The 27874-nt window shown below is 41.2% G+C and overlaps 1 protein-coding gene across 1 annotated transcript; it reads left to right on the forward strand.

Moving 5' to 3' along the window:
- On the forward strand, positions 1-26565 carry LOC124144387. The gene is made up of 3 exons (XM_046513746.2): positions 1-98; positions 11994-18344; positions 20656-26565. The coding sequence occupies exons 2-3, from the start codon at positions 12021-12023 to the stop codon at positions 25975-25977; spliced, it is 11646 nt and encodes a 3881-aa protein (XP_046369702.2). The 5' UTR covers positions 1-98; positions 11994-12020; the 3' UTR covers positions 25978-26565.
- Positions 26566-27874: the final 1309 nt, after the last annotated feature.

Raw genomic sequence — 27874 nt, forward strand, 5'->3', positions numbered from 1 at the left:
CGATTTTTCGGGTGTCCTTCGGGAAGACTTGCATAGTTCATTGCGCCAAAGGATCATGTATTTTGTAAACAAGTCTTAGCTCATAGGACATTCTGCAGGTATGTCATTGATGCTATATTTGTGTATTTGTTGTTTATTTTTCATATTGGTGATGGTCAGTTCTGAATAGGTTGACAGTTCTCATGGGGCTATTAAAATCTGATAGATCCAATATGGCTAGCACAGTAGATCTAGCAGGGAAAATTCAAGATTGCGTGGTCTTGTCTTGGACAGTCGGACCGGTCACTGCTCCCGGCTAAAATGTTAGTCGTCGTCAATCGTCCTAAAACATTTCCTTTGAAAGCAGGACCGAAAGTCGTGTTTGTCATCAAGCAAGTAAGTTGGGACACATGGCGGTAGATGTATAGTTAATAGCCTACATGGCGGCAATAAAACCATGTGAGGCGGGGTTTGGTTGTGACACATATCTAATAATTAATTCATAAAACATCGCATGTGCCTTCACAGAGGAGGTTTTTGTTGTTTACTAAGTGAGCTTATAAGCCTACCCATGTGTCTGTCTGTCTGTCTGTCTTTCCCAAACGTTTTTCCCAAACTGGAATGAGGCTGAAGAACTTGGGGAGGAAGTCAATCACCATAGGCCTGATACAACTTGACAAGACCTAGGAATATGAAACATTGATAGATCTATGGTGCGTGGATGTGATATTGTCATCCATATAATGGTTAAACATGTGTAATAGATCTAGATCTAGGAGTGTTCCAGCTACTGAATTATTAACTTTTTTAAAAATTTAAAATATGTTGTAATCAGTTTGGCATAATGTTGATAATCTTTAAGAATCTTCTGCAGAAACCACAAAGCCCCCCAAAACAGAAGATGTTGAGACCTGTAACAAGGCGGATTCAGCATTTTTAAAAGGGAGGAGTCCAGGAACAAAACCCTCTCTCGTTGGAGGGGGATGGGGGATAGGGACTTGATTTTTTTTCATAGCTTCGAATTGAAAAGTCTAATAACTGAAAATAAAGATTCTTCAATTGTGGAATGTGTAAAGGCACCATCTTTTAATAAACCACAAAGTTCATTTCACCTGCACTCACTTTATTCATTACAGGACTTTGACTATCCGGTTCACACAACACTGGACTAATTATCCTGATCACATGACACTGAACTTTGATTATCCTGATCACACTACACTGGACTTTGATTATTCTGATCACATGACACTGGACTTTGATTATTCTGATCACATGACACTGGACTCTGATTATCCTGATCACACTACACTGGACTTTGATTATCCTGATCACATGACACTGGGCTTTGATTATTCTGATCACACTACACTGGACTTTGATTATTCTGATCACATGACACTGGACTTTGATTATTCTGATCACATGACACTGGACTCTGATTATTCTGATCACATGACACTGGACTCTGATTATCCTGATCACACTACACTGGACTTTGATTATTCTGATCACATGACACTGGACTTTGATTATTCTGATCACATGACACTGGACTCTGATTATCCTGATCACACTACACTGGACTTTGATTATTCTGATCACATGACACTGGACTCTGATTATCCTGATCACACTACACTGGACTTTGATTATTCTGATCACACTACACTGGACTTTGATTATTCTGATCACATGACACTGGACTCTGATTATCCTGATCACACTACACTGGACTTTGATTATTCTGATCACATGACACTGGACTCTTATTATCCTGATCACATGACACTGGGCTTTGATTATCCTGATCACATGACACTGGACTCATTATCCTGATCACATGACACTGGACTTTGATTATCCTTATCACACTACACTGGACTTTGAATATCTTTATCACACTACACTGGACTTTGATTATCCTGATCACACTACACTGGACTTTGATTATCCTTATCACACTACACTGGACTTTGATTATCCTGATCACACTACACTGGACTTTGATTATCAGGATCACACTACACTGGACTCTGATTATCCTGATCACATGACACTGGACTTTGATTATCCTGATCACACTACACTGGACTCTGATTATCCTGATCACACTAAACTGGACTGATTATCCTGATCACACTACACTGGACTCTGATTATCCTGATCATACTACACTGGACTCTGATTATCCTGATCACATGACACTGGACTCTGATTATCCTGATCACGCTAGACTGGACTTGAATTATCAGGATCACACTACACTGGACTCTGATTATCCTGATCACACCAGACTGGACTTCGATTATCCTGATCACACTACACTGAACTCTGATTGTCCTGATCACACTAAACTGGACTGATTATCCTGATCACACTACATTGGACTTTGATTATCCTGATCACACTACACTGGACTTTGATTATCCTGATCACACTACACTGGAATTTGATTATCCTGATCACACTACACTGGACTTTGATTATCCTGATGACACTACACTGGACTAATTATCCTGGTCACACTACACTGGACTCATCATTCTGATCACACTACACTGGACTTTGAGTGAGTGAGTGAGTGAGTGAGTTGGGTTTAACCCAGCTTTTAACAGTATTCTAGTTATATCGCGGCGTGACAGCTTGATGTGGGAGGAAAGCCCGAAGTGATGCAGGTCTCAGACGTTTATCACTTCGATGAAACCCACGAGCACGGGTATGGTGCTGACAAACCTAGAAACATAATTAGGGCAAACTGGGATTCAAACCCACAATCATAGGTTTCTGGGGTGCCCAAGGGACACAACTCTGTACAGCGAGTCGCGGCGCCTTAGACGATTGGGCCACCCGTGCCCCCCTGGACTTTGATTATTCCAATCACACTACACTGGACTTTGATTATCCTGATCACACTACACTGGATTAATTATCCTGATCACACTACACTGGGCCCTGATCTTGGTCACACTACACTGGACTCTGATTATCCTGATCACACTACACTGGATTAATTATCCTGATCACACTACACTGGGCCCTGATCTTGGTCACACTACACTGGACTCTGATTATCCTGATCACATGACACTGGACTTTGATATATTTTTATCACACTACACTGGACTAATTATCCTGATCACACTACACTGGGACCTGATTATCCTGATCACACTGCACAGGACCCTGATTAACCTGATCAAACTACACTGCTGCACTTTCCACACTTAACATACAATGCTTGCCTCACTTGAAACAACAAGGCCTTGGAGCTGTTTTCTGTTCCAGTTATTTCAGAGAAGATGCACTTGAATTTGGCATGCCATTTACAAAGCTTAACCCCATCATGGTGAATCAGAATATTTTAGTCAGCAGAATCTGGAAATGAAAATCAGAAAAAGGAAAAGTATTTGCATTACAGCAAAAATCCTGTTGGCATGTCCTCAATTCTTTTTCCTTAATCATGGTTTTGGTGGCTGAGAGGCTCGTGATGCCCAAACCTCCAGATTAAGTTAGACGCTCATCCTTCAATGACCTTGACCTTAGACTGTCACGCTACTGATAGGCTGGGATTTGTTTGGAGACATTAAAATATCAAGTTTAATGTCTGTGGTGTTAATGGTGATTAAGAAACTGATAGCTGTGATAACCATATCTCTATGCTGCTCCCTATAAATGATTTTAAAATTGACTTGTCCCTGCAGAGCTACAGGCTGTCCCATAGTGTTTTCCTAATAAATCTCAAATACAAATCTGCATGGCACTTCATATGCTTTCAGCTTAAGCAAAGTGCATGCATCTCGATCTAACGACAAATACAACATGATTTACTTCCTGAGACACGTGCCTCAAATACGAGTGCTTACATTTTAGATCATGCAACAATATATTTACTTATCAAATTGGAAATTGGACTGGTAAAGATTTTTTATCCACCATTGCGCTCAATGATTTCTATCTGTCAAGTATGTAAAAAGTAGCATGATCGAAAGTAGAATATCGGTGATGTTTTGTTCAACAAAGATTTATAAGGTATTTATTTGCCGGTCCATAGGGACTGGCAGTCACATGAATTACTGGTCCAAGCCTTATAAAAACTGGTAATTACCGGTAAACGGGAACACTGCTAAAGGCAGTGGTTTTAGGATGCGCATCGGGAAGAAGTTATATGGGTTTACGATTCATGTACATTATGGCAGGGTTGTTAGTGAGGTATGTTCCGAATAAGGAATATATTTGGAAAACACTACGGACCAGTGGCTAGCTCTGTGTTAAAATTTAATAGGGAGTCGTAGAGAGACATGGTTACCACAGCTAGGAAACTGACAAGGATATATGTAACGATGCCTTTAACTTGAATGCCGAAGGGGTAAGTCATGGTGTCTTGTTAAACAAGAATCAACCTACAGCCATTATCATTCATTCAATTCATTCATGTTTAACAGCGTTAGAAATTGGTACGAGTCCTGTAGTCCTTGCCAAACTGCCCAATAGTTTAGGTATCATAAGGATTACCATATTCGATATAATAAGCGTCCAGGGCGCTCTCAAAATTAGAAATAGGGGGCTCTTATTAGAATATAATTTTGGTGAGAAAAAAAAGAGTTGAAAGATCGTAAATTTCATGGTTTATGCTGACAACCTGAAATGATACAGAAGAAAAGTCGTATTATACACGACAGATATATTTTCCAGATTTTAATTGCCAATAATTAAGGGTGCATATAACACACGAGTGCGTATTATACACGAATAAATACGTCTTGTGTACTGATTAATTGGAAGGGGTGCTAATTGGGATTGTTCACTAGCCAATATATTAGCAAATATCGCCGTAGGCGCCTATTAGGACGGGGGTGCTTATTATGTCGAATACGGTAGTAGAAATTTGCCCTTTTCAAGGGTTTTGCTATTTGTTACCATTATAAGGAATAGTGGAGTAAAAATGTTAGTTTCTATCACTGTTTAAATGTTTTGTGAAATTGGCCAACCTGACTGATAGTCATGTGGTTTATGTCCAAGCCTGCTTGCCTGGCAACTGTTCACATTGTATGACCAGGGTATTTTTTAGTATGTACGTTTCTACATTATGGATGAAGTGTGAGGTGAAATAGGGTTGAAGGTCGCGTTCAAGTGTAGCCCACTGAAATACCATGCTGCAGTCTCATTCGTCCTTGTTTCATTCACTCCGTAACCTGTTAATATCCGGGTTAGAATTGGTCTTCCCCATGCTTGTGATTATTTGAAATTTCCATATAAAGGGCCCATTTCAGAAAATTCCTTGAGTGAACCCTGCTATTGTTATGGCTTTGTACAGTTCACTTCTATATCACTGACCAATTTCTGCAAAATAATGATTTTTCCCAAATTGCCAGCTATAGGCACTTAGTTTGGAGTCCTGGATAAATCCCCGAAGATCTTATTCATAATTGTTGTCTGTTGGAAATGGAAATGTTTTATTCCTCCCTCAGAAGGAGACTTACAGGATAAAGTACACCTGTACCTTGTAACATGACATCAAGAGTGTAAATGAAAATGGAAATTTTGACAATGTACAATTATAGTAACTTGCTCCTTGAAGGATCCATGGCGCCAGTTAACGTGCCCTGACATTGAGCAGTCTACCAAAATATTGATGTTCTTATTTTTATGAATTGACCGATGAACTTAACTGCTTAAGGAGTTAGCTCGGAAAGGAAGGGTTTGGTACGTAAACCATGTTGACAATGTAGAAATTAGTCGAAAGGGAATTAGTACAGGGGTTATTTGAACGTGCTAGGAGCAGATATTCGGCCAAAATCCACTCCACAGCAAATGTTAGTAAGCTTCCCAAAACGGAATGACAAATTTCCCACTTCATGTTATTGGGTAGTAACTAATGTTAGGGCTTTGTAGAGGTGATGTGTGCTTCACATTAATTTGAACAAAATATATTTAAAAAATTCCACATAGCCAGTCTATGGCACTTTGTTTTCTGGATAAATCTCTGTGGTATTGAAATAGGTAATAGGACTCTAAACTAATTTCATATAACATCGAACATCATTTGGGTGGGAAGAGCTAAAATTATCCCCGATAGTATATTGTTAGTTGTCCGAGAGTGGTGATGGGATTCCGATTCTCACTTCTGACCAGAAGGGTCTCTCTAATTTTGAAGTTGGGATCATGAAGAGTTACAGAGTTACGATTGGTCAAGAAGTGCTACAAGACTCTTCAACGCATCATCTCGTTTTCTGTATGAACGAGTCACAAATACATTTGACATGTTGTGTCCCAGCAACTGAGCTACGTCATCCCCAGAAACTAAGGCGTGATGATAGTAAGTGGATGAAGGGTACCACGCCCTTTACACCTCGGGGTACAATGGTCAGTAACCATTACCGGTGTGTATTGGCAAAAATTGTACTGCAACAAATTGCAATTCAGGTATCTGTGATTGACACTGATTGTACACGCAGATGTTATTTTCTATATACTGAAGTAAATATTACTCGTCAGTCGTCGCCATTTTGTAGTCATGGAGACAGAAAAGACAACAACAATGTGAGAGAAGAATCACTTTTTTGTCCACCATTTTGTAAATCAGTTTCGAGGGAAACATCATTTGTGAATGCATTCCTGGGTAGATTTTAAGTTAAACAATACTAATCATTTAAGAATTGAACGTCCGTTTGGATGTGTTCATTGAAGTGTGAACGATTTAAAAGCGCTGGTTAAACTGTGTGAACCTCCGACCAGGCAAAACTACTAAATTAATTATATTGCTGATAAATGCAGGCATTAAAAAGTAAATAGAAAAAAGAGTTGATCGTAAACATCGATCGAGAATTCTGGGAAACCCCAATAAGTAGTTCCGGCAAAAGTTTACACGATCAATTTCACAAAAAATTGTTCACATCGTGTAAACTTTTTTTGTCCGTTCACAGGTATGTGAACTCCAAATATCAGATCCCGTGACTACCCCTTCAGCCAATCAGCATGAAAGAAACAGTGTAAAAAGTATGAAATTATAATAAAACGTGCAGTGCAGTACTAGTAAATGTGATCATCTCTGACATCACTGTAGATGGTGATAAGGTGAGCTAAAAATGGTGTAAAAGCACTGAGGCTCGTCTTGTGATACAAAATTTCGTTTATTTTGACAGCCTCAAATTTATCAAAAGCTTAACCTTGATTGATAAGTCATAAAGAAGAATAAAAAAGTGTGTATTTGCGAAAACTTATACACGAGTGTGTGTAGCAAAAGCCAATTGTCGTGGGTACAAGACTTGATGCACATGGTGGACGAATCACTCATAATGGAATAGCTCATGTTGATATTGGGTTTCAGCGATTGGGCAGAAATTGTTTGTGAGAAATAATACACGGTTAGAACAAAAGAGAGGCGTCAGAAGAATGATTTAAGGCCAGTTAATAACTTTTCTTGTTGCTCAGGATTTTGTTTATAACTGACAGGAAAGGAGAATTTTATGTTCCTATTTTATTGTACAGTGCCAATCGCAGTGGTCCATTTGTAATCCCTTTGTGAAAAGGAGTAAGCATATACTCCGTTGGAAAACGTTGTGTTCCTCATAATAAAGAAGTTGACATCCATATATTCTCTTCCTTATGTGTATCACTTCTAAATGTCTGTCAAAGATCAGATCCAGGCTAGACTAACAGGATCGGGGGTCAGGCTTGCAGACTTGATTGATGCATGTCATCATTTCGCAATTGTGTAAATCGATGCTCATGATGTCTGTCACTGGATTGTCTGGTCAAAACTCCATTATTAACAGACTGAAGACATATAATTGGAATATTGCTGAGCGGGGCATTAAACAAAAAAACAAACAAGCATGCGACAAATTAGGCATCTTGGCACAGCATTTGGGAACAGCTTTATTAACTCAGCATGCCAGAAAGGTAAGCTTATGTTGTTGCTAGGCAATCGTCATCATCATCCATAAGCTTTTTACACCTGAGTTTGCGTCTATGGCGGCAGTGTCCATAAGCTTTTTAGAACACCTGAGCTTATGTCTATGGCGGCAGTGTCCATAAGCTTTCTAGAACACCTGAGTTTGTGTCTATGGCGGCAGTGTCCATAAGCTTTCTAGAACACCTGAGCTTATGTCTATGGCGGCAGTGTCCATAAGATTTTTAGAAGACCTGAGTTTGTGTCTATGGCGGCAGTGTCCATAAGATTTTTAGAACACCTGAGTTTGTGTTTACATTTCCAACTTCTTCTCTGAAATGGATGGTGAGTTCTGCTGAAAGTTTGTGTAGCTGTTTGTTACTAAAAGGTGTTCAAATGTGATCCAGGCATCAAAATTGAAATTTCAATATGGCCGCCAGGTAGCCATGTGTATCTTCTTAAAAACTCAAAGGGCCAAAGAGGCCTGAAACTTGGTTGACGAGATGGTCACCTTGTGTAGTACCAAGTTTGTTCAAGACATCTTGATCTGAAACCAGATGTGGCTGCCAGAGTCCATTTGGGAGTTTTCAATTGAAATCATCTTTAAAAACACACTGGATCAGCGAAAATGAAACTTCACTTCATTATTGCCACCAGTGATGACACCAGAATTTGTTAAAGAGCTTTAAGTCAGATTTTCAACATGGCAGCCACAGCAGCCATATTGAAAATGCTAAACATAGCCTATATTCATGACATTAAGTACATATATAGTAAATAATAGTGGAACACAACATGTATATTCTGTTTTTGTGATATTTTGAATTTGACTTATATTTGACCTTTGCACTTTGACCTTATGGCTATCATGCAGCCATTTTGTTTCAAACTGTAATGACAACTGTAAAACTATGTGTGTAGTTTGTTGTGGGGATCAATTTATCAAAGGTTCCATATTTTTGGTGATATTTTAAATTTTGATCTATTTTAGACCTTTATACTTCCGTGAAGATTCCGGGGTAGAATAGGTCTTCAGCAACCCATGCTTGCCGTAAAAGGCGACTATGCTTGTCGTAAAAGGCAACTAACGGGATCGGGTGGTCAGGCTCGCTGACTTGATTGATGCATGTCATCAATCATAATTGCGTGGATCGATGCTCGAATCAATCACTGGATTGACTGGATCCAGACTCGATTATTTACAGACCGCCGTCATATAGCTGGAATATTGCTGAGTGCGGCGTTAAACAACAAACCAACCAACCAACTTCAAGAATGCTCCTAAATTCTCTCTCAAAAAACATTTCCTCACATTGTAAATTTCTTCCCCTCAGAAACCATTGAAGTTGAAACTTAACATGCTTGTTTCCACCAATTGAATCTGATTTTCAACATGGATGCCATCGCAGCCCTGCCTTCAGGGGATGAATGAAGGATTGGTGGGCTTTGAGTATAATTTGTTTCAGTGTGGGAATCCATGTTAAACTAAGCTAGCAGTATAAAATCTGCTTAGGTCTGGACTGGTACAAGCACACATGTGCATGCACATTACTGTAGAAGTGAAATAATTTTGAATGCGACATTTAACCCCATTTCACGTCACCAAAATGCAGGTTTGTGTCTGTAACATCTCTTACATTGACAGACTGAAGAAGCGGAACTCTGGCACGTATGCTTCTCCTAATGATGACGACATATGTTGTTCAGATCATTAGGACTTTTCTGTGTTTTTGTGAATTTATGAATATTGCAATTAGAAAATGTATTCTCCTTAGAAGGTTTATGAGTTGAAACTGTGTATGAAGTAAATTTAACTGTTGTGTATTGGAAAAGTCTTCTACAATAGTACATTCCAGCGACAGAAACTAACATTTTTAGTCCACTAGTCCTTATAATGATAATAAAGAGCAAAACCCTTAGAAATGGCAAATTTCTACTAGTCCATATGATACCTTTACTATTGGGCAGTTTGACAAGGACTAATGGACTAGTGCCAATTTCTATCCTTGCATTTATTCTTGCACCTTGTGGATAGTTCGTTACTTGTTTCTAAGGGTGTGCTGTATTATCAGTGTATCGGTAGTTTGAGGTTCATTCTTTCCATGATACGTATCACACTATTGTTTTATCAAGCTTGATATATCAGGTGATTTCAAATAGTGATTTTTGTCATGTGTTTGTCATGTAATTTCTTGGTAAAAACCTTCACTGCCCCACAGCATGCATCCGGGGCAGCAAGATTTATGCGTATTTATTGGCTGAGTAAACATCATGTTGTACCTGCATCTTGTTTTGTTCCATTTATGAACTTCACTTCATACCCTATTGCATCAGATTGCTTCAGAATTCAAAATTTAGAATTATACAATATATTGTGATATGTATAGAGAATCTCATCCGAGTGTCTTTTGATATCCAATATACCAACAAGTTATATTTGATATCAAAAGATACAAGGGTGAGATTTTATTTATCATCCGACATCATTCTTCCAACTTTTTCAGTTTGTAGACAGTAATAAGCAGTGTCTTAGTGTAAAAAGTACTGCTTACAGCTTCAGTAGCAGAGCCACTAGTGATGTCATTTGATTGTGATGTCATGGTAACCAATGATGTCACAATGGTCTGCAAAGCATTGTGATGCAATTTCATTTCTGTGTAGATATAGCTTGATCTCACCCAAGCCAGATCCCTGTGGGAGCCAGTTTTGGATGATAAATGGCAATACGGCCTTGTGCGTCTCAAAGTATTGTGATACACGTTAAACCTCCAATACCCATCCCTAATTGTTTCATATTTCTTGATATTCTTGTCATCAGTATTACTAGAAAAGGTATCTGTTTGTCAATAATGATGACAACTTTTTATAAGTGGTTGTCTTTGTTGACATCTTAAGCTGTTGACAGTGTATCAGGCTTTCGAATCGGCTCAGTTTGTAGAACATTGACATTGTCATATAAAATGTTCTAAACATAGCTTTCATTTTTTGTCAAAAGAATGTCCGTAGAAAAGTTGTTGAAATCATGAAAATGTCTTTATGCTATTTGTCTCTAGCAAAATCACTGATATGTCCAGGTGAGCTACAGTGTTGTGGCACTGTAGCTCACCTGACAGAATGTGGCCTGTTTGTCTGGCGTCCAGTGTGAGCATCTTTTCTATGGAAACCACGACGCCAATAAATAAGAACCTTCACATGCTTGTTCCTACCAATGATGACATCTGAATTTGTCCAAGAGGTACGAAGCTGATTTTCAATATGGCTGCCATGGCCATTTATGGCCATTACTCAGTTTTATTCAAAATGTGGTAACATTTAGTACATATTAAACTGAAGTAAATCTTTTACAATATTCTTAGGTTTCACCTTGATTATTCCTTTGCACTTTTATCATACTGAAATTTGAAACATATTTTGGCCTTTACTCAGTCATTTTTACACCAATGGAATGAAATTAGATACTTATGTAGTATTGGGGCTCAACATATATGTTCCGTTTTTTGTGTGATAATTTAAATTTAAATTTTAAAGATGCAAAACCTTTTCTAGTGAGTTAATGGATTCAAACTACCTCACTACCCGGAAACAGGAAAAGAAACAATATCTAAGAAAACACTCAGCTGTATGCAAACTAACATGGTGATGATAAGATTGTCTCACTGCGTAGCAACATGCTTGCCATAAAAGGCGATTTGGTGGTCAGGCTCGCTGACTTGGTTGATGCATGTCATTGTATCCCATTTGCGTTGATTGATGCTCATGATGTCAATCACTGGATTGTCTGGTCAAGACTGGATTATTTACCGTTGACATATAGCTGGAATATTGCTGAGTGCAGCATTAACAACATTGGACCCTTTGTTTGACTGTAAAATATGGGATTCGGTAAGGTAGTGAGTTGCCACTGTGCTAGCATTAAAGAGAACAGATGTCAGCCCTCTAATTGATGCCCAGTCGATGGCTTCCACAAACTTAGTAGACACCGGAGCATCTAATAGGGGAAATTTATACAGTAGCCCAGATTGTTTATCAGGCACTCGTCACGATATGGCTGAAATATTGCCGATGTGACGTTAAATATTAACTCACTCACTCATTATCAGGCACTCGATTTTTATTTCAGATCAAGAATTCATTAACCAAACAGAGAATGCCAAAAGCAGCAAAAACATCTTCTAAGAAACATCAAAGGGAGACGAAAGAGTACAACACAAGAATAAGGACAAGGACTAGAGGAAGTCTTCCGAATACAGCTACAAACACCAACAGCCAGCCCCCGAGTTTGGTGAACGCTGCTGCCCAGGAGTGCGCCAGCTTGTCTCAACATGCTGGGACCAAGAATAAGAGAGTCCCTACAATCTCGAGAGGTAGAGGGAGATGGCAGTCTGGAGAATATTGCCTTGAAGTGTGCCAGACAAAAGTTGAAAATCTTCACCAAGGATACAGTAGAACAATGGGCAGTCTGGGTCATGAGACAAACTCAGGAGGATCTAGCAAGAAAACAAATTGTGAAAGATATGCTACATCGGGCGGGATGAAGCTTCGAGTTCGAGACAATCCTCAGGCATGTGGTGGAACTGTTGGGAGTTCTTGTAGACATCCTAACAAAAAACATTGTTTCAGATGTAAGAATTCTGCTTCCTCATCTGTTGTGGCATCAAATACTATGGGCAGGAGTGACAGCATCAGAGGAACTCGTTCTGGCAACAAAACTGACACTGCTAGAGAAACAAATCCTGCCAATAGGTCTGACCGTGTCAGAGGAACAAATACTATGGGCAAGGCAGACCATGTCAAAGGAACAAATAGCTCGGTCTCTGAGATAATTGATCTCACTGGAACAAACAGTGATGAAGACAATGAATCATTTCATGAGATAATTGATCTCACGGAAACGGACAGTGATGAAGATGGTGAATCATTTCATGAGCTCATGGAAGAAGATCCTGAAGATGTAGATGATGACTCAATGGTCGTCCGTGTCTTTAGTTTCATTGATAGAAAGGCGGAGGATTTAACAGAAGAGATAGAATTCACTCACCAAAGATTTAACAGGGCAAGACGCAATTTAGTACAGAAGTCAGAAGAATTTTATGACATTTATTCAAGTCTTGGAACTGAAACTCCTGGTAGAAATGAGGATGAGTTTTGCAAGATTGTGAAACAGTTGAAATGTTTTTCTGATGGAACTGGTGTGAGCCTGGAAGGTAGCAGCAGTGATCAGGTCCATCCAGCTTGGACAAAAGACACCAGGGTATGTGAAGGGGATGGAGATAGCAAGAACATGGATGTTGAACAAATTGAACCTGATACTAAAACACCAGATCCAGTCAAGACAGAGACTAGCCAAACTGATCCAATAAGAGAAGAGACTGACAATACTGATGCTATCAGTGCAGCAACTGGCACAACTCACCCAATCAGAGCTGAGGCTGACAAAACTCATCCAATCAGTGCAGGGGATGACAAAACTTATCCAATCAGTGCAGAGACTGGCACAACTCATCCAATCAGAGCTGAGGCTGACAAAACTCATCCAATCACGGCAGAGAGTTGCACAACTCTTCCAGTCAGAGCAGAGAGTGGCAAAACTCATCCAGTCAGGGCAGAGTTTGGCAAAAGTGATCCAATCAGAGCAGAGGTATGCAAAAGTGATCCAATCAGAGCAGAGGCTGTCACAACTGATCCAATCAGCAAAGAGAGTGGCAAAACTCATCAACTCCATGCAGAGACTGATAAAACTCATCCAATCAGAACACAGACTGACAAAACTCATCCAGCCAGAGCAGAGACTGGCAAAACTCATCCAATCAGTGCAGAGACTGGCACAACTCATCCAATCAGAGCTGAGGCTGACAAAACTCATCCAATCACGGCAGAGAGTTGCACAACTCTTCCAGTCAGAGCAGAGACTGGCACAACTCATCCAGTCAGAGCAGAGAGTGACAAAACTGATCCTATCAGAGCAGATGCTTGCACAACTCATCCAATAAGCACAGAGGCTGGCACAACTCATCCAATCAGTGCAGAAACTGTCACAAATCATCCAATCAGTGCAGAGACTGGCACAATTCATCCAATCAGTGCAGAGACTGGCACAATTCATCCAATCAGAGAAGAGATTGACACAAGCACTACATTCCAAGAAGAGACTGATAAAACTCATCCAATCAGAACACAGACTGGCACAAGTCATCCAGCCAGAGCAGAGGCTGGCACAACTCATCCAATCAGTGCAGAGACTGGTTCAATTCATCCAATCAGAGAAGAGACTGGCACTGGTGATCCATTGAGAGACAAGACTAAAAAGAATTCTCATAAGACTCCTACATCTTTGATCCAGTTTGAGCCTCAAGATATTTATGAACACTCCAAACCAACAACTTTGTCAGATAGTTTGTCTATGGTTTATCATAGTATGCAGGGCCTTCATGGCAAGAGAAAACTTTCCTCAAGTGTCCATGAAACTTATGGAAAGAGCAAAATACTAAAACTGACTGATGTTTCTTCAATTTCGTGTGACATTGTGTCAAGGTCATTATGGAATGATTTTTGTATCACGACCGAATGCACTGATGTAGAGCATGTGTCCTGCAAGACAGCAGAGTGTGACACTTCTCCCAAACAAGAACCTGCAATATTTCCATCAGAGACAGCTGGTACCAAAAGTGATTGTGAAAGAAAAACAAATACAGGGGCAGAGAATGACTCCAAGAAAGATAGCTCTACTGGGCCAGACATTTACACAGTGGCTAAGAATGACACTGGGAAACATAATACTGATATTAGGATTGTTATTTACCCTGGAAGAGAAGTCATTACTGTGACCGACATTGCCAGAGGAACAAATACTGGGACCAAGACTGACACTGCTAGAGCAACAGATTCTGCCAACAAGACCGACAGTGTCAAGGGAACAAATTATGTGACAATGTCTGACACTGCTAGAGGAACTAATACTGTGAGTAAGACTGACAGTGTCAGAGGAACAAACACTTTGGCCAAGGCTGACTCTGCAAGAGGAAAATATTCTGGCAACAAGACAGACAGTGTCGAAGGAACTCATTCTGTCAACAGGACTGACAGTGTCAGAGGAACAAATACTGTGGTCAAGACTGACAGTATCAGAGGAACAAATACTGTGGCCAAGACTGACAGTGTGAGGGGAACAATTTCTTTGACCAAGACTGACAGTGTCACAGGAACAAATACTGTGGCCAAGACTGACAGTGTCAAGGGAACAATTTCTGTGGCCAAGACTGACAGTGTCAGACGAACAAATACTATGGCCAAGACTGAGAGTGTCAGAGGAACAAATACTGTGGCCAAGTCGGACACTGCTAGAGGAACAAATATTGTGAGCAAGTCTGACAGTGTCAGGGGAACGATTTCAGTAGTCAAGACTGACAGTGTCAGAGGAACAAATTCTGTGGCCAAGACTGACAGTGTCAGAGGAACAAATACTGTGGCCAAGACTGACAGTGTCAGGGGAACAAATTCTTTGACCAAGACTGACAGTGACAGAGGCACAAATACTGTGGCCAAGACCGACAGTGTCAGGGGAACAATTTCTGTGGCCAAGACTGACAGTGTCAGAGGAACAAATACTGTGGGTAAGACTGACAGTGTCAGGGGAACAATTTCTTTGACCAAGACTGACAGTGTCAGAGGAACAAATACTGTGGCCAAGACTGACAGTGTCAGGGGAACAATTTCTTTGACCAAGACTGACAGCTTCAGAGGAACAAATACTGTGGCCAAGACTGACAGTGTCAGAGGAACAAATACTGTGGTCAAGACTGACAGTGTCAGAGGAACAAATACTGTGGTCAAGACTGACAGTGTCAGAGGAACAAATACTGTGGCCAAGTCGGACAGTGTCAGAGGAACAAATACTGTGGCCAAGACTGACAGTGTCAGAGGAACAAATACTGTGACCAAGACTGACAGTGTCAGAGGAACAAATACTGTGGTCAAGACTGACAGTGTCAGAGGAACAAATACTGTGGCCAAGTCGGACAGTGTCAGAGGAACAAATACTGTGGCCAAGACTGACAGTGTCAGAGGAACAAATACTGTGGCCAAGTCGGACAGTGTCAGAGGAACAAATACTGTGGCCAAGTCGGACAGTGTCAGAGGAACAAATACTGTGGCCAAGTCGGACACTGCAAGAGGAACAAATACTGTGGCCAAGACTGACAGTATCAGGGGATCAAATTCTGTGGACAAGACTAACAGTGTCAGAGGATCAAATTCTGTGGACAAGACTGACACTGCAAGAGGAAGAAATTCTGTGACCAAGACTGACAGTATCAGAGGAACAAATTCTGCCAAGAAGACTGACAGTGTCAGAGGAACAAATACCGTGAACAAGACTGACAGTGTCAGAGGAACAAATTCTGCCAAGAAGACTGACAGTGTCAGAGAAACAAATTCTGCCAACCAGACTGACAGTGTCAGGGGAACAATTTCTGTGGCCAAGACTGACAGTGTCAGAGGAACAAATACTGTGGCCAAGACTGGCAGTGTCAAGGGAACAATTTCTGTGGCCAAGACTGACAGTGTCAGAGGAACAAATACTGTGGCCAAGACTGACAGTGTCAGAGGAACAAATTCTGCCAAGAAGACTGACAGTGTCAGAGGAACAAATTCTGCCAACCAGACTGACAGTGTCAGGGGAACAGTTTCTGTGGCCAAGACCGACAGTGTCAGGGGGACAAATACTGTGGCCAAGACTGACAGTGTCAGAGGAACAAATACTGTGGCCAAGACTGACAGTGTCAGGGGAACAATTTCTTTGACCAAGACTGACAGTGTCAGAGGAACAAATACTGTGGCCAAGTCGGACAGTGTTAGAGGAACAAATACTGTGGCCAAGACTGACAGTGTCAGGGGATCAAATTCTGTGGACAAGACTAACAGTGTCAGAGGAACAAATACTGTGGCCAAGACTGACAGTGTCAGAGGAACAAATACTGTGGCCAAGACTGACAGTGTCAGAGGAACAAATACTGTGGCCAAGTCGGACAGTGTCAGAGGAACAAATACTGTGGCCAAGACTGACAGTGTCAGGGGATCAAATTCTGTGGACAAGACTGACACTGCAAGAGGAACAAATTCTGTGACCAAGACAGACATTATCAGAGGAACAAATTCTGTGGGACTGACTCACAGTGTCAGAGGAACAAATTCTGCCAAGAAGACTGACAGTGTCAGAGGAACAAATTCTGCCAACCAGACTGACAGTGTCAGAGGAACAAACTCTTTCACCAAGTCAGACTCTGCAAGAGGAACAGATACTGTGGCCAAGACGGACAGTGTTGGAGGAATACATGAGGTGGGGAGGACTGACCTAGATCGCAGTGTTACTGTGGCCAACAAGGGAAGCAAATCTGCATGTGGGAACATATCTGGTGGTTCATCCCAAGACCTTAAGTCCTGCAAAGACCCAGCTACATGTGTACAAGAAAACACAAGACAGGGCAACAGGAACGTTATGGATAACCCAACACCTGCAATACTTGTGTCTTCAGGTCTAAATAAGTCATTCCCTATATCAGAATCCAGTTCGGACAAGACTAACTGTATTACCAGTCAGTGTCCATCAGATCTGTCACAGCCACTTACAGGAAGAAATTTATTGAACAGGCTTCTGAAAGAGACACTATTTTGCAGAACAACTTCTGTGGATTTGCAAACAAATGTCATGTCTGACATTTCCAAGAATCTGGGAGTAGCAGCAGCAGCATCTTTGCATGAGCTGTTGAGACAAACACCATCTACTACAGCCTCTTCACTGACTGAAGTCAAAAAGGATGCCTCCAGGGCTGCTGTAACACATGGTCCAGAGCAACCTCAAGACCCGAAGAAGGATCATCGTGTCAGACAAATATTGGCTACAATTCAAAACTATGAAACTAAGGTTAAGACTGAACCTTTGGAGTATTTGTTGCCTTCACCTCCCAAAGGTGCTTTTTCAGAAAAGAACATGTCTGATTTGTCAGCATCTCCCCTGACCCTAGCTGTAAATTCACAGCTTACAATCAAGGGGGAAACGTCTTTACCAACAACAACAGTAAATGTAGCTCAAGAATTATCCGAGATTAACTCTTATTCGGTGTCACATGGATGCAGTTCGACACCAAATCTGAAGACTGAAGTATTTGCTTCTTCTGTGAACATGGGACAGATGTATGACTCAAATGACACTCTTAATATGCAAAACTCTACATCTTATGCTCAAAACAGAAGAAATCAGGATGGAAAAGAACCATCAGGTTCTGCATGTAAGACATCCTCTTATGGTTGGGCTGTCCCTCCATCTACCACACACCAAGCTGGACAGTCTCAAGGATCAAGTACATCTGGTTCTGTACTTAAGCCTTCCTCTAATGGTTGGGCTGTCCCTCCATCTACCACACACCAAACTGGACTGTCTAATGGATCAAGCACATCTGTCAGGAGGTCGGGGGAAGTAAGTATAGTAAGAGCAGTGCCAGTATCAGGTGTTATGTCTGTAGATCAAACAAAAACTCATGTGCGGAGGTACATTCAAGATCTGAGAGACTTGCCCACAAGACCATTCTCAAATACCTTTCAGTATGAATCTCAAATTAATGATGACAGTAGATCATATCACCTGCCAAATATGAAGTGTTCTCCACAGATATCAGTTCATGACTCTAAGCCATCACATCATTCACCATGTTTGAAAAGTTTGGTAAATAGGTCATCACATCACCCACAAAGGAAGGTACATTCAGCACAAATGTCTGTCAACGACTTCAGCCAATCACATTACGAGCCCCATGTAGAGCCTTCAACACAACATTTTGTTAATTGTCGGGGTGTATCACGTTCGGAAACCATATTCGAGGCATACACAAATGATGGCATCCAGTTGTAGGGGTATATCAAGTCCCAGACCATACTTGAGGAGACATTTACAAAATATGTCCCTTGATGCTTGGCGTCCATCAAATTGTACCCCATATCCAAGGCCTTCAGCACAGATGTCGGGTAATGGTGGGAGTCCACCACATGACCCACAATCCTTCAGGTGGTTCCAACCAATGTCATTTACTCACGGTAGGCCATCACATTGTACACCATACGATATGCCATTGAATGGAGGTAGTCCATCTTATCGCCCACCAAATATGGGAAATTGGTGGTGAACATGCCTACCTTGGTGGGTTATGTTTCTTAACAATCTCATTAAAATCAGATCTTAGTTTTCGCTAGAAAGTGGTTAAATGTAACATATGTTATATTTGGGATAACACTAGTAATTCTAGTAGTTTTGGGGGGATGAGTCCAATCGGTATTCGAACCCACACTGCCAGAGTGAGGCACCTAATCGCCAGCACACAAAGTCAAAGTCCAATCCCACTAAAATCAGATCTTATTTCTCGCTACCGTTAAACAGATATGAGGACATCCCATTACGGGTCACGTCAGAACGACCTTTTGCGAATTTTGACCGACCAATGAATTGACTGACAAGAAAACGACATTAGCCAATCAGAAGGCAGGTTTCTCGAGCTTTACGACACTAGTTTCAAACTGGCAACTACGCTTCGAAACATATTTTAACGTATTCTCGATTAAAAAAATTAAAACTGATAAGAAGAACATTCTGGAATGGCTTATAGATGGCCAAGATTGTATGGATATAATCATAAAACCCGTAACTGTCGTTCGGAATATCCTGTGTTAAATATTCCGTTGGTGCATGATTAGAAAACACATTCCTACAGTGACTTTGATGATCTGGTAAGCGACGCTCTGATTGGTTGGATGAAAGGTCATTCTGACTTGACCCTTAATGGGATGTCCTCAGATCTTTGTTTAGTGATAGCGAGAACTAAGATCTGATTTTAATGAGATTGTGTTTGTTAATGGTAGCAGATAATCATATTTCTTCCCCACCCCTGGCTTTCCCTCCTTGAATTGAGGCGGGGAAGGTTCAGCCGAGGTGAAATCTTCCCTCTCTTGGCTATTTCATCCAAGGCCAATTCTTATCCACTGTGGTCATCCCCCTCCCAAGGTCTTCAAACATGTCCAGACATGGTGGAAGAGTTTTTGAGGCCTGTCTCTCTCCTTTTGGATTTCTTCAGGAAAACCATATTTTATATATTTCGCATATTTTGGGAAACTTTATGCCAGAAATTTATAATTTCAGTGCTGGGTGGGGGGAAACAATTAATTCTTTTCTGAAGCAAAATATATTTTTTCTAAATAATTTTCAGGGGGCAACTTCTTCTCTTATTTATTATATGTCCCAGATCCCCCGTACCCACTACGCCCTACCCCTGAATACCTAATGTGATGAGTGGTTGTCATACCACATTCATTCATTACCCAATGGCAGACTGGGTGACTTGCTTGATTTACAGGCCATGTCATGAAGCTGGAATATTGCTGAGTTTAGTGTTCCAAAACAAACAAGCACACATTCACACATTCCGTACACCTTCTCTGCAGATAATTTTTCAACATTTTGACAAATAATTTATATACATCAGCCAGTTTCTTAGTACTAGAGGGCGGTTGTGTAGCCTAGTGGTTAAAGTGTTCGCTCGTCATGCCGAAGACCCGGGTTCGATTCCCGACATGGGTACAATGTGTGAAGCCCATTTCTGGTGTCCCCTGCCGTGATATTGCTGGAATGTTGCTAAAAGCCGCGTAAAACCATACTCACACACTCATTCTTAGTACCAGAATCCGCCTTCACAAAGTTTCTCTCTTAACAGTTCATGCATATACATCAGTTCTGTTTCCAGAATACATGGCTGCCAATCTATGGAAAAAATGAAGCTTCAGAAGTGTACCACTATCCCCCAACACGTAATCAAACAGACACACAGCCATTTGGACAAGCACAAACTGGAGCACTCACAGATAACCCAACACAGATTGCTCAGTCTCATTTTCAAAGTGGAGTACATAGTGTTGATGAAGGAAGACATCTTTTGCGAAGTGTACCAGCAAACCCACCTATTATCCAATCTCAATCAAGATCAAATGAAATTCATCGGCAGACAGGATTATACCAGAGCCATGTCTCCACACATGCTGGAGAAATAAACCATGACAAGAAATTACCCAGGGCAAGATCTAGATGGGATCAGCAGTCACGTGTCACCAATGCCAAAGGTTCACCTTTAGTTCCAAACCTAAAGACTCCATCTTCACTTCCAGTTTCTGAATTGTTCAAGCAGTTGAGTGCTGCATCTAGGTGGGATCAGCAGTCACGTGTGACCAATGCTAATGGTTCACCTCTACACCCAAACCTCAAGACTCCATCTGCACCAGTTTCTAAACTTAACAATCAGCCGTTTGCTTTAGGCTATAGTGCATGGCATACATTTGATAACCAGGCTACCAAAGTCTTCTCAGTGTCAAACTCTCCAATCCTGACTTCTTCCACCGCTCCAGTGATGTCCTCAAGCCAGAAGTGTATGCCTAACTCTATAATGATCCCCTGTTCAAACTCTCCAATCCTGACTTCTTCCACTGCTCCAATGATGTCCTCAAGCCAGAAGTGTATGCCTAAGTCCATAATGATCCCCTGGTCAAACTCTCCAATCCTGACTTCTTCCACCGCTCCAGTGATGTCCTCAAGCCAGCAGTGTATGCCTAACCCTATAATGATCCCCTGTTCAAACCCTCCAATCCGGACTTCTTCCACCGCTCCAGTGATGTCCTCAAGCCAGCAGTGTATGCCTAAGTCCATAATGATCCCCTGTTCAAACTCTCCAATCCTGACTTCTTCCACCGCTGCAGTGATGTCCTCAAGCCAGCAGTGTATGCCTAAGTCCATAATGATCCCCTGTTCAAACTCTCCAATCCTGACTTCTTCCACTGCTCCAATGATGTCCTCAAGCCAGCAGTGTATGCCTAACTCCATAACGATCCCCTGGTCAAACTCTCCAATCCTGACTTCTTCCTCCGCTCCAGTGATGTCCTCAAGCCAGAAGAGTATATCTAACGCTCTGCAACAATCAGCATCTGCAACCAACTTACCAGGGGATTCATCCAGTGTCACAAATATGAACACTTTACCAGGGACAGACTTTTATTTCAAAGCTTTGTCCACAATTCCGGTACTATCCACAGTAACACAGTCATCATCCGTGTCAAACATCCAAACCTATTCTACAGGAGAGACATCTTGTTTCAGCAATATGAACACTTCCCCAATGTCAAGCCTTACATTTCAGACCCTGCCTCCAGTGCAGCTGTTGCTCTCAACCCTGCAGACAGTACCTGCTCCTCACCCTTCAGGACCATCAGGGAAGCCACCTCAGATGTCGCCTTCAAGAAGACTTCCGAGCATAGCAACGCTTCTTCCAAATCCATTGCCATTGATGTCCTGTCGCATGTCAAATCCTGAACACTCATCAGTGGATATGGCAAAACCCCAACTTCGCTTAAGTCTGCTGCAGACACAACTAAACAGTCCCATGTCTGTTATTGGACCACAGGCATTGAATGTGATGCTTCCTACGGTGGAAAATCCATGTCCCAACCAGCCAAACAGTCCCATGTCTGTTATTGGACCTCATGCATTGAATGTGATATCTGGTTCAGTGGAAGATTCATGTCCCAACCAGGCTAACAGTCCGATGTCTGTTATTGGACCTCATACATTGAATGTGATACCTGGTACGGTAGAAAATCCATGTCCCAACCAAGCTAACAGTCCGATGTCTGTTATTGGACCACATACATTGAATGTGATGCCTCGTACAGTAGAAAATCCATGTCCCAACCAGCCAAACAGTCCGATGTCTGTTATTGGACCTCAGGCATTGAATGAGATACCTGGTACAGTGGAAAATTCTTGTCCAAACCATCCAGACAATTTTTGGGCAGTTAAACAACAGATGTCAGGAAATGTTAATGATCAACCTCTCCTGACAAGTAGCTTCTCTTCAAACAGGGATCAAATCAACACATCAGAGAATGGAAAAGTCAGGTTTACAATTAAAAGACATCATAAATCCCTTGATCAGAACTCTTGGAATGTTGGAGGTGCCTTCCCAAGTCATCAAGGAGGATTGTCACACATGTGTACAGGTCAGAAATGCCTTGAGAAAGGAATAACACCAGAGGCCGGTAAAAGACTTTTGATGGGTAAGAGATGTCAAGACAGGAGTTTCAGAAAAACGAAAACTGTGTCTGAGACCTTTTCACATTTAGAGGAACTTAAAACGAAGAGTTACAAACAAAAATCAGATGTTGATTTGAATATCTTGGCAGGTGTTTCCAATAAACCAGAGGTAAAAGTGGAAATTGAAGACTCTTCTTCCCATGAGGTTTCTGCCAAAGTTGGAACAGCATCAGAACTTTTGATACAGCCTGGGGTTTCTTCAGAATTGTTATCCCAAGAAAAGGTAATTGATGATAAGGTATCGGTTTCTGCTCCAGAAAGACGGCCAACAATTCTATGGGACAAAGATGTTTCAGATCATGTAGGACCAACATCAAAACAAAATGAAATGACATTTTCACACAAAATTCCATTCCCTACTTCTGCAAGTGTTGCACCAAAGCAAACAGAATCTGATTTATGTTCCACAGTCAAACAAGGAACAGTTTCCAGAGAAAAGTTCCCTGGTACTTTTTCAGTGAATGTGAGAGTAGCATCATTGAAACAGAAAGACCAAGGTCGTTCTCAGGGATCAAATGTGTCCACACTGTTGAAACCAGTGTTAGATTATAATAGCTGGGCTGCATCATTACTAAAGCATCCAGTAGCCTCAACTTCAAAAGGTAATGATCTAAGTTCTCTACTGAATGTCACATCAACCTCTCCACCTTCCAGAGAACAGGATTCCTTGTCAGCAGCATCTCAAAGACCAACTGCTGGTTCTGCAGGAGAGCCAGCATCAAGAGGGTGTTCTCTATCACAGCAGCGCCAAAATTCTGATGAAACTGGAGTACTAACTTCAATTCATGTGCAGGACATAGCTGACCCAGGTTCAAAAATATATTACAGGTGCTCTCTATTACATGATGGTGACAATTCAGCTGAAATTGGTCCAGCATCTGAAAGGAAGAGCTGTGGTCCTTCTAAGGAAGTGCAAAATGCTGGTGATCAAGAATTATCATCAAGAGTAAATGACAGCTGGTTATCTTCATCCCATGATGTCCCGGATTCCTTTGTTGTGGGATCTACAAAGTCTCAACTGGAAGGCAGTTTGCCATCATTACAAGATGATGGTACTGTAGATCCTACCCTTCCTGAAACCTTGGATGGTGGACAGAAGCATGAACATTGTCCATGTGAAGGTGATGACAATGATGCTTCACATGAGACAGCTGAAAACAACACTAATTTTGATGACATAGAAACTGGCAGCAAATGGGAATATGGTGAGTCATGTGCAAGAGCTCAATATCGTCTCAGTAACAATCGGAGGATAAACAGAAGTGCTTTTGAACAAATGCTGGTTATATTATATACCAATAAAAAGCCAGGGTTGATCTATGTAAACAATAAGGACAGGAAGGTGCCATTTGCATCTGATGTTGGTGGTGAACTTGGCTTTATTAGTCCATGGGTAACTGTGATGAAACCTGACTTGGACAACCAAGAAATGATTGATGTTGAGACTGTGTTAGCTGATGAGGACCTTCGGCAGAGTGAACATGAGGTGGACGTCCGGAACACAGAGTGCCTGAAAGTGGAGTCGTCTACCTCAAACACTGCAGTGAAATCTACACAACAGATGCTCCAGGGTAAGACTGTTTCAAATGGAACAAAGAAAAGAAAAAGAAAATCCATTGATGACCTTAAAAAGAAAAGATTTAATAAAAAGTACAAATCACAGCAAGATGATTTGTATCGTTCTCCATGTTACAACAGAAAACTTGCATCAGAGCTTCCAAGAAGATGTTCCAGATCATTTACAAGAAGATCAGGAGGGAGGGAGATCTCCTCAGAAGAGGACAGTAGCAGAGAACCTTGCAGTGTACCCATTGACAGTAACCAAGAGTTCCAGAGACGTAGAAGTACCAGATTAGTTATCAAAGACAGCATTAGTTCTCAGGACAATGGATGCAGTTGTGATAGATTGATTAGACAGAGACGTTCTAGTGTTCATTCATGCTTTGCATGTAGTAGAACAGACACACATTGTACAGGAGATGTCAAGAACATCACAGACCCCTCCAACAGGTCCAGTGGAGGACACAGACGTCGAAGTACCAGATTGATTATCAAAGAAAGTATAGTTGAGGAGTGGGTGAGGACAACTGGAACACAATTACAAAAAGAAGAAATTGCCCCAAATCCTTTAAAGGACTTGCCATTTGATGCAGATGCCACTCCCTCCCAGACACGGATGTTTTATGTTTGTGGATCTACTTGTGGATTTTCGAGTCTCTACGGGGATGAGCTCAAGATGCATGCTTCAGTCTGTACATTACCTGGTGCATTGGATTGTCATCATTGTGGATTTACAGCCAGTGATGGAGATGCTCTTGTTGCTCATGTCCATAACCACTCTGACAGGTATGGAAATCTGCATGAGTGCAGCGTCCCAAATTGCGAGTTTGAAACAAACGTGTTGCACTCGTACCAAACACATGTTCAGGAACACCATCCACTTGTCACAAGACATGTATGTAATGATTGCAAAAGTGTTTACAGCGATATGGATGGCCTGATCCAGCATGTGCATGACAACCTACTGCTCATCGTGTGGTGTAAGTACTGTGATGCAATAGCTTGTGAGGAGAAGGTGATTCTGGATCACATTGAGAAGGTGCATCAAAAGTCTCTTGGGACTTGGACAATGAATGAATTGCTTTGTGGTGAAAGAAAATATGTTGCGAAATTAGTCACACAGCTGCATGAGAATCCATCTGTTGGGGTGGGTAGTCTTCCTGGGAGCTTCAGTGACTGTTTTGAAACATCAGATGCCAGTGTAGAAGATCAGGATGTGGATATGGTTAGTTTCCTGTCAGAAGTGGAAAGTGACACTCTTCAGGATTGTTTTGTGAGCAATTCCACAGAAAGAATCTTTCCACAGGAAGCTGGTGTGGCTTCTAATGAATCAAGCAGTGACGATAAGAACAGATTTCCATCATGGTAACACAGATGTTGATGGTGGTTCATAAACATCTGCAGTTGCCAGCAGTCCAGAAAATACTTGTTCAAAGTAAACCTCATACCTCTGAACTCATCACAAGAATACCCCAGCTGATTCTTAGGCTACAACAACCAAGCCAGGGTGATGTCACAGAGTGATCTTAGTCCTTAGGCTACAACAACCTAGCCAGGGTGATGTTACAGAGTGATCTTAGTCTTAAGATGATCATAACACTCATACTTCTACATATACTTACAATAGTCCTAGGCCTAAGGTCATTTTGGGGGGTGGGCCTTAAGGGCAGTGGTCCACATAGTGATCTTAGTACTACGATGATCGTAACACCCATACTTCTGCATAGACTTACAATAGTTGTAGGGCTAAGATTGTTTTGGGGAGTGGGGCCCAGGGATATGTTCCACAAAGTGATCTTTATCCTACAATGATAATAACACCCATACTTCTGCATAGACTTACAATAGTTGTAGGGCTAAGATTGTTTTGGGGAGTGGGGCCCAGGGATATGTTCCACAAAGTGATCTTTATCCTACAATGATAATAACACCCATACTTCTGCATAGACTTACAATAGTTGTAGGGCTAAGATCGTTTTGGGGAGTGGGGCCCAGGGCAATGTTCCACAAAGTGATCTTAGTACTTTGATGATCGTAACACCCATACTTCTGCATAGACTTACAATAGTTGTAGGGCTAAGATTGTTTTAGGGAGTGGGGCCCACGGCAATGTTCGACTTTCATATGTATAAACATTTATATAGGATTTCATGTTTCAAGCAAATAGGGAAAATCTCATTTTGCCCAAAGTTGATGTTCCATTCAGAGGTCTTTCATTGCATATTGTACAACTCTTTCAATTATTAGTAGCAACATGTAAATCAGGATGCATTAAATTTTGGTCAGAATTTAACTGCGGATGCGAACATGCTTTGTATTGGAAGCAATTTTATGTTTTGGGCATCTCAGGGACAACACAAAAAGCATATCTTCTCAATAGCCCCGGGGCATATTTTTGAGACATTTATCTGTCATGTTGAGGTCATCCTAAGGTAACGACAGTGTTGTGCTACAGTAGTAGGTCACAGTGACCTATATTGTAGTATATGTTATTTTCATTGTTACATTGACTTCCACCTTAAATTGGCAAATACTTTCTGTTAAGTTTTCGTTTGTCCTGTTATCACCTTTGCCAAACTTATTACATTGTCATAATAACATGATGTAAGAAATGTTGAGTTTTATGTTTTGGAGTTTTATCTGACATTTGCTGTAGACCTGTGGCAGAAAAGCAACCTCTGAGATCAATACACTGAGTATGTACCCAGCCATTGAAATTCAAACATTCATGCCATAGGACAAGTAGAAATCCCATCATGGTAGATCTCATAGACCTGTAGCATTTGTGGGCTATAATTCTGAATAAGTTCTCAATGCTTCAATTTTGCTACAAATTGGAACTGAACAAAACAATGGACAGAAAATGAATACATAGTAAAACATTATGGTCTCATTCAAGCAGGACCAGGGGCAGTCAGGTAGCCTAGTGGTTAAAGCGTTTGCTCATCACGCCGAGACCTGTGAAGATCCGAGGTAGAATAGGTCTTCAGCAACCCATGCTTGTCATTACAGGCGACTAACCGGATCGGGTGGTCAGGCTCACTGACTTGGTTGATGCATGTCATTGTATCCCAATTGCGGGGATAAATGCTCATGATGTCAATCACTTGTCTGGTTCAGGCTTGATATTTTACAGATCACTGTCATATAGCTTGAATATTGCTGAATGTGGCATTAAAAAACAAAAACTAACTAGTGAAATAAATAAACATCTCCAATGTTATGTTTCTTCATAATAATTACTATATTGTCAATACATCACATTC

The sequence above is a fragment of the Haliotis rufescens genome, unplaced genomic scaffold, assembly GCF_023055435.1.
Source record: "Haliotis rufescens isolate VD_foot unplaced genomic scaffold, xgHalRufe1.0.p SCAF_37, whole genome shotgun sequence".
NCBI lineage: Eukaryota > Metazoa > Mollusca > Gastropoda > Lepetellida > Haliotidae > Haliotis > Haliotis rufescens.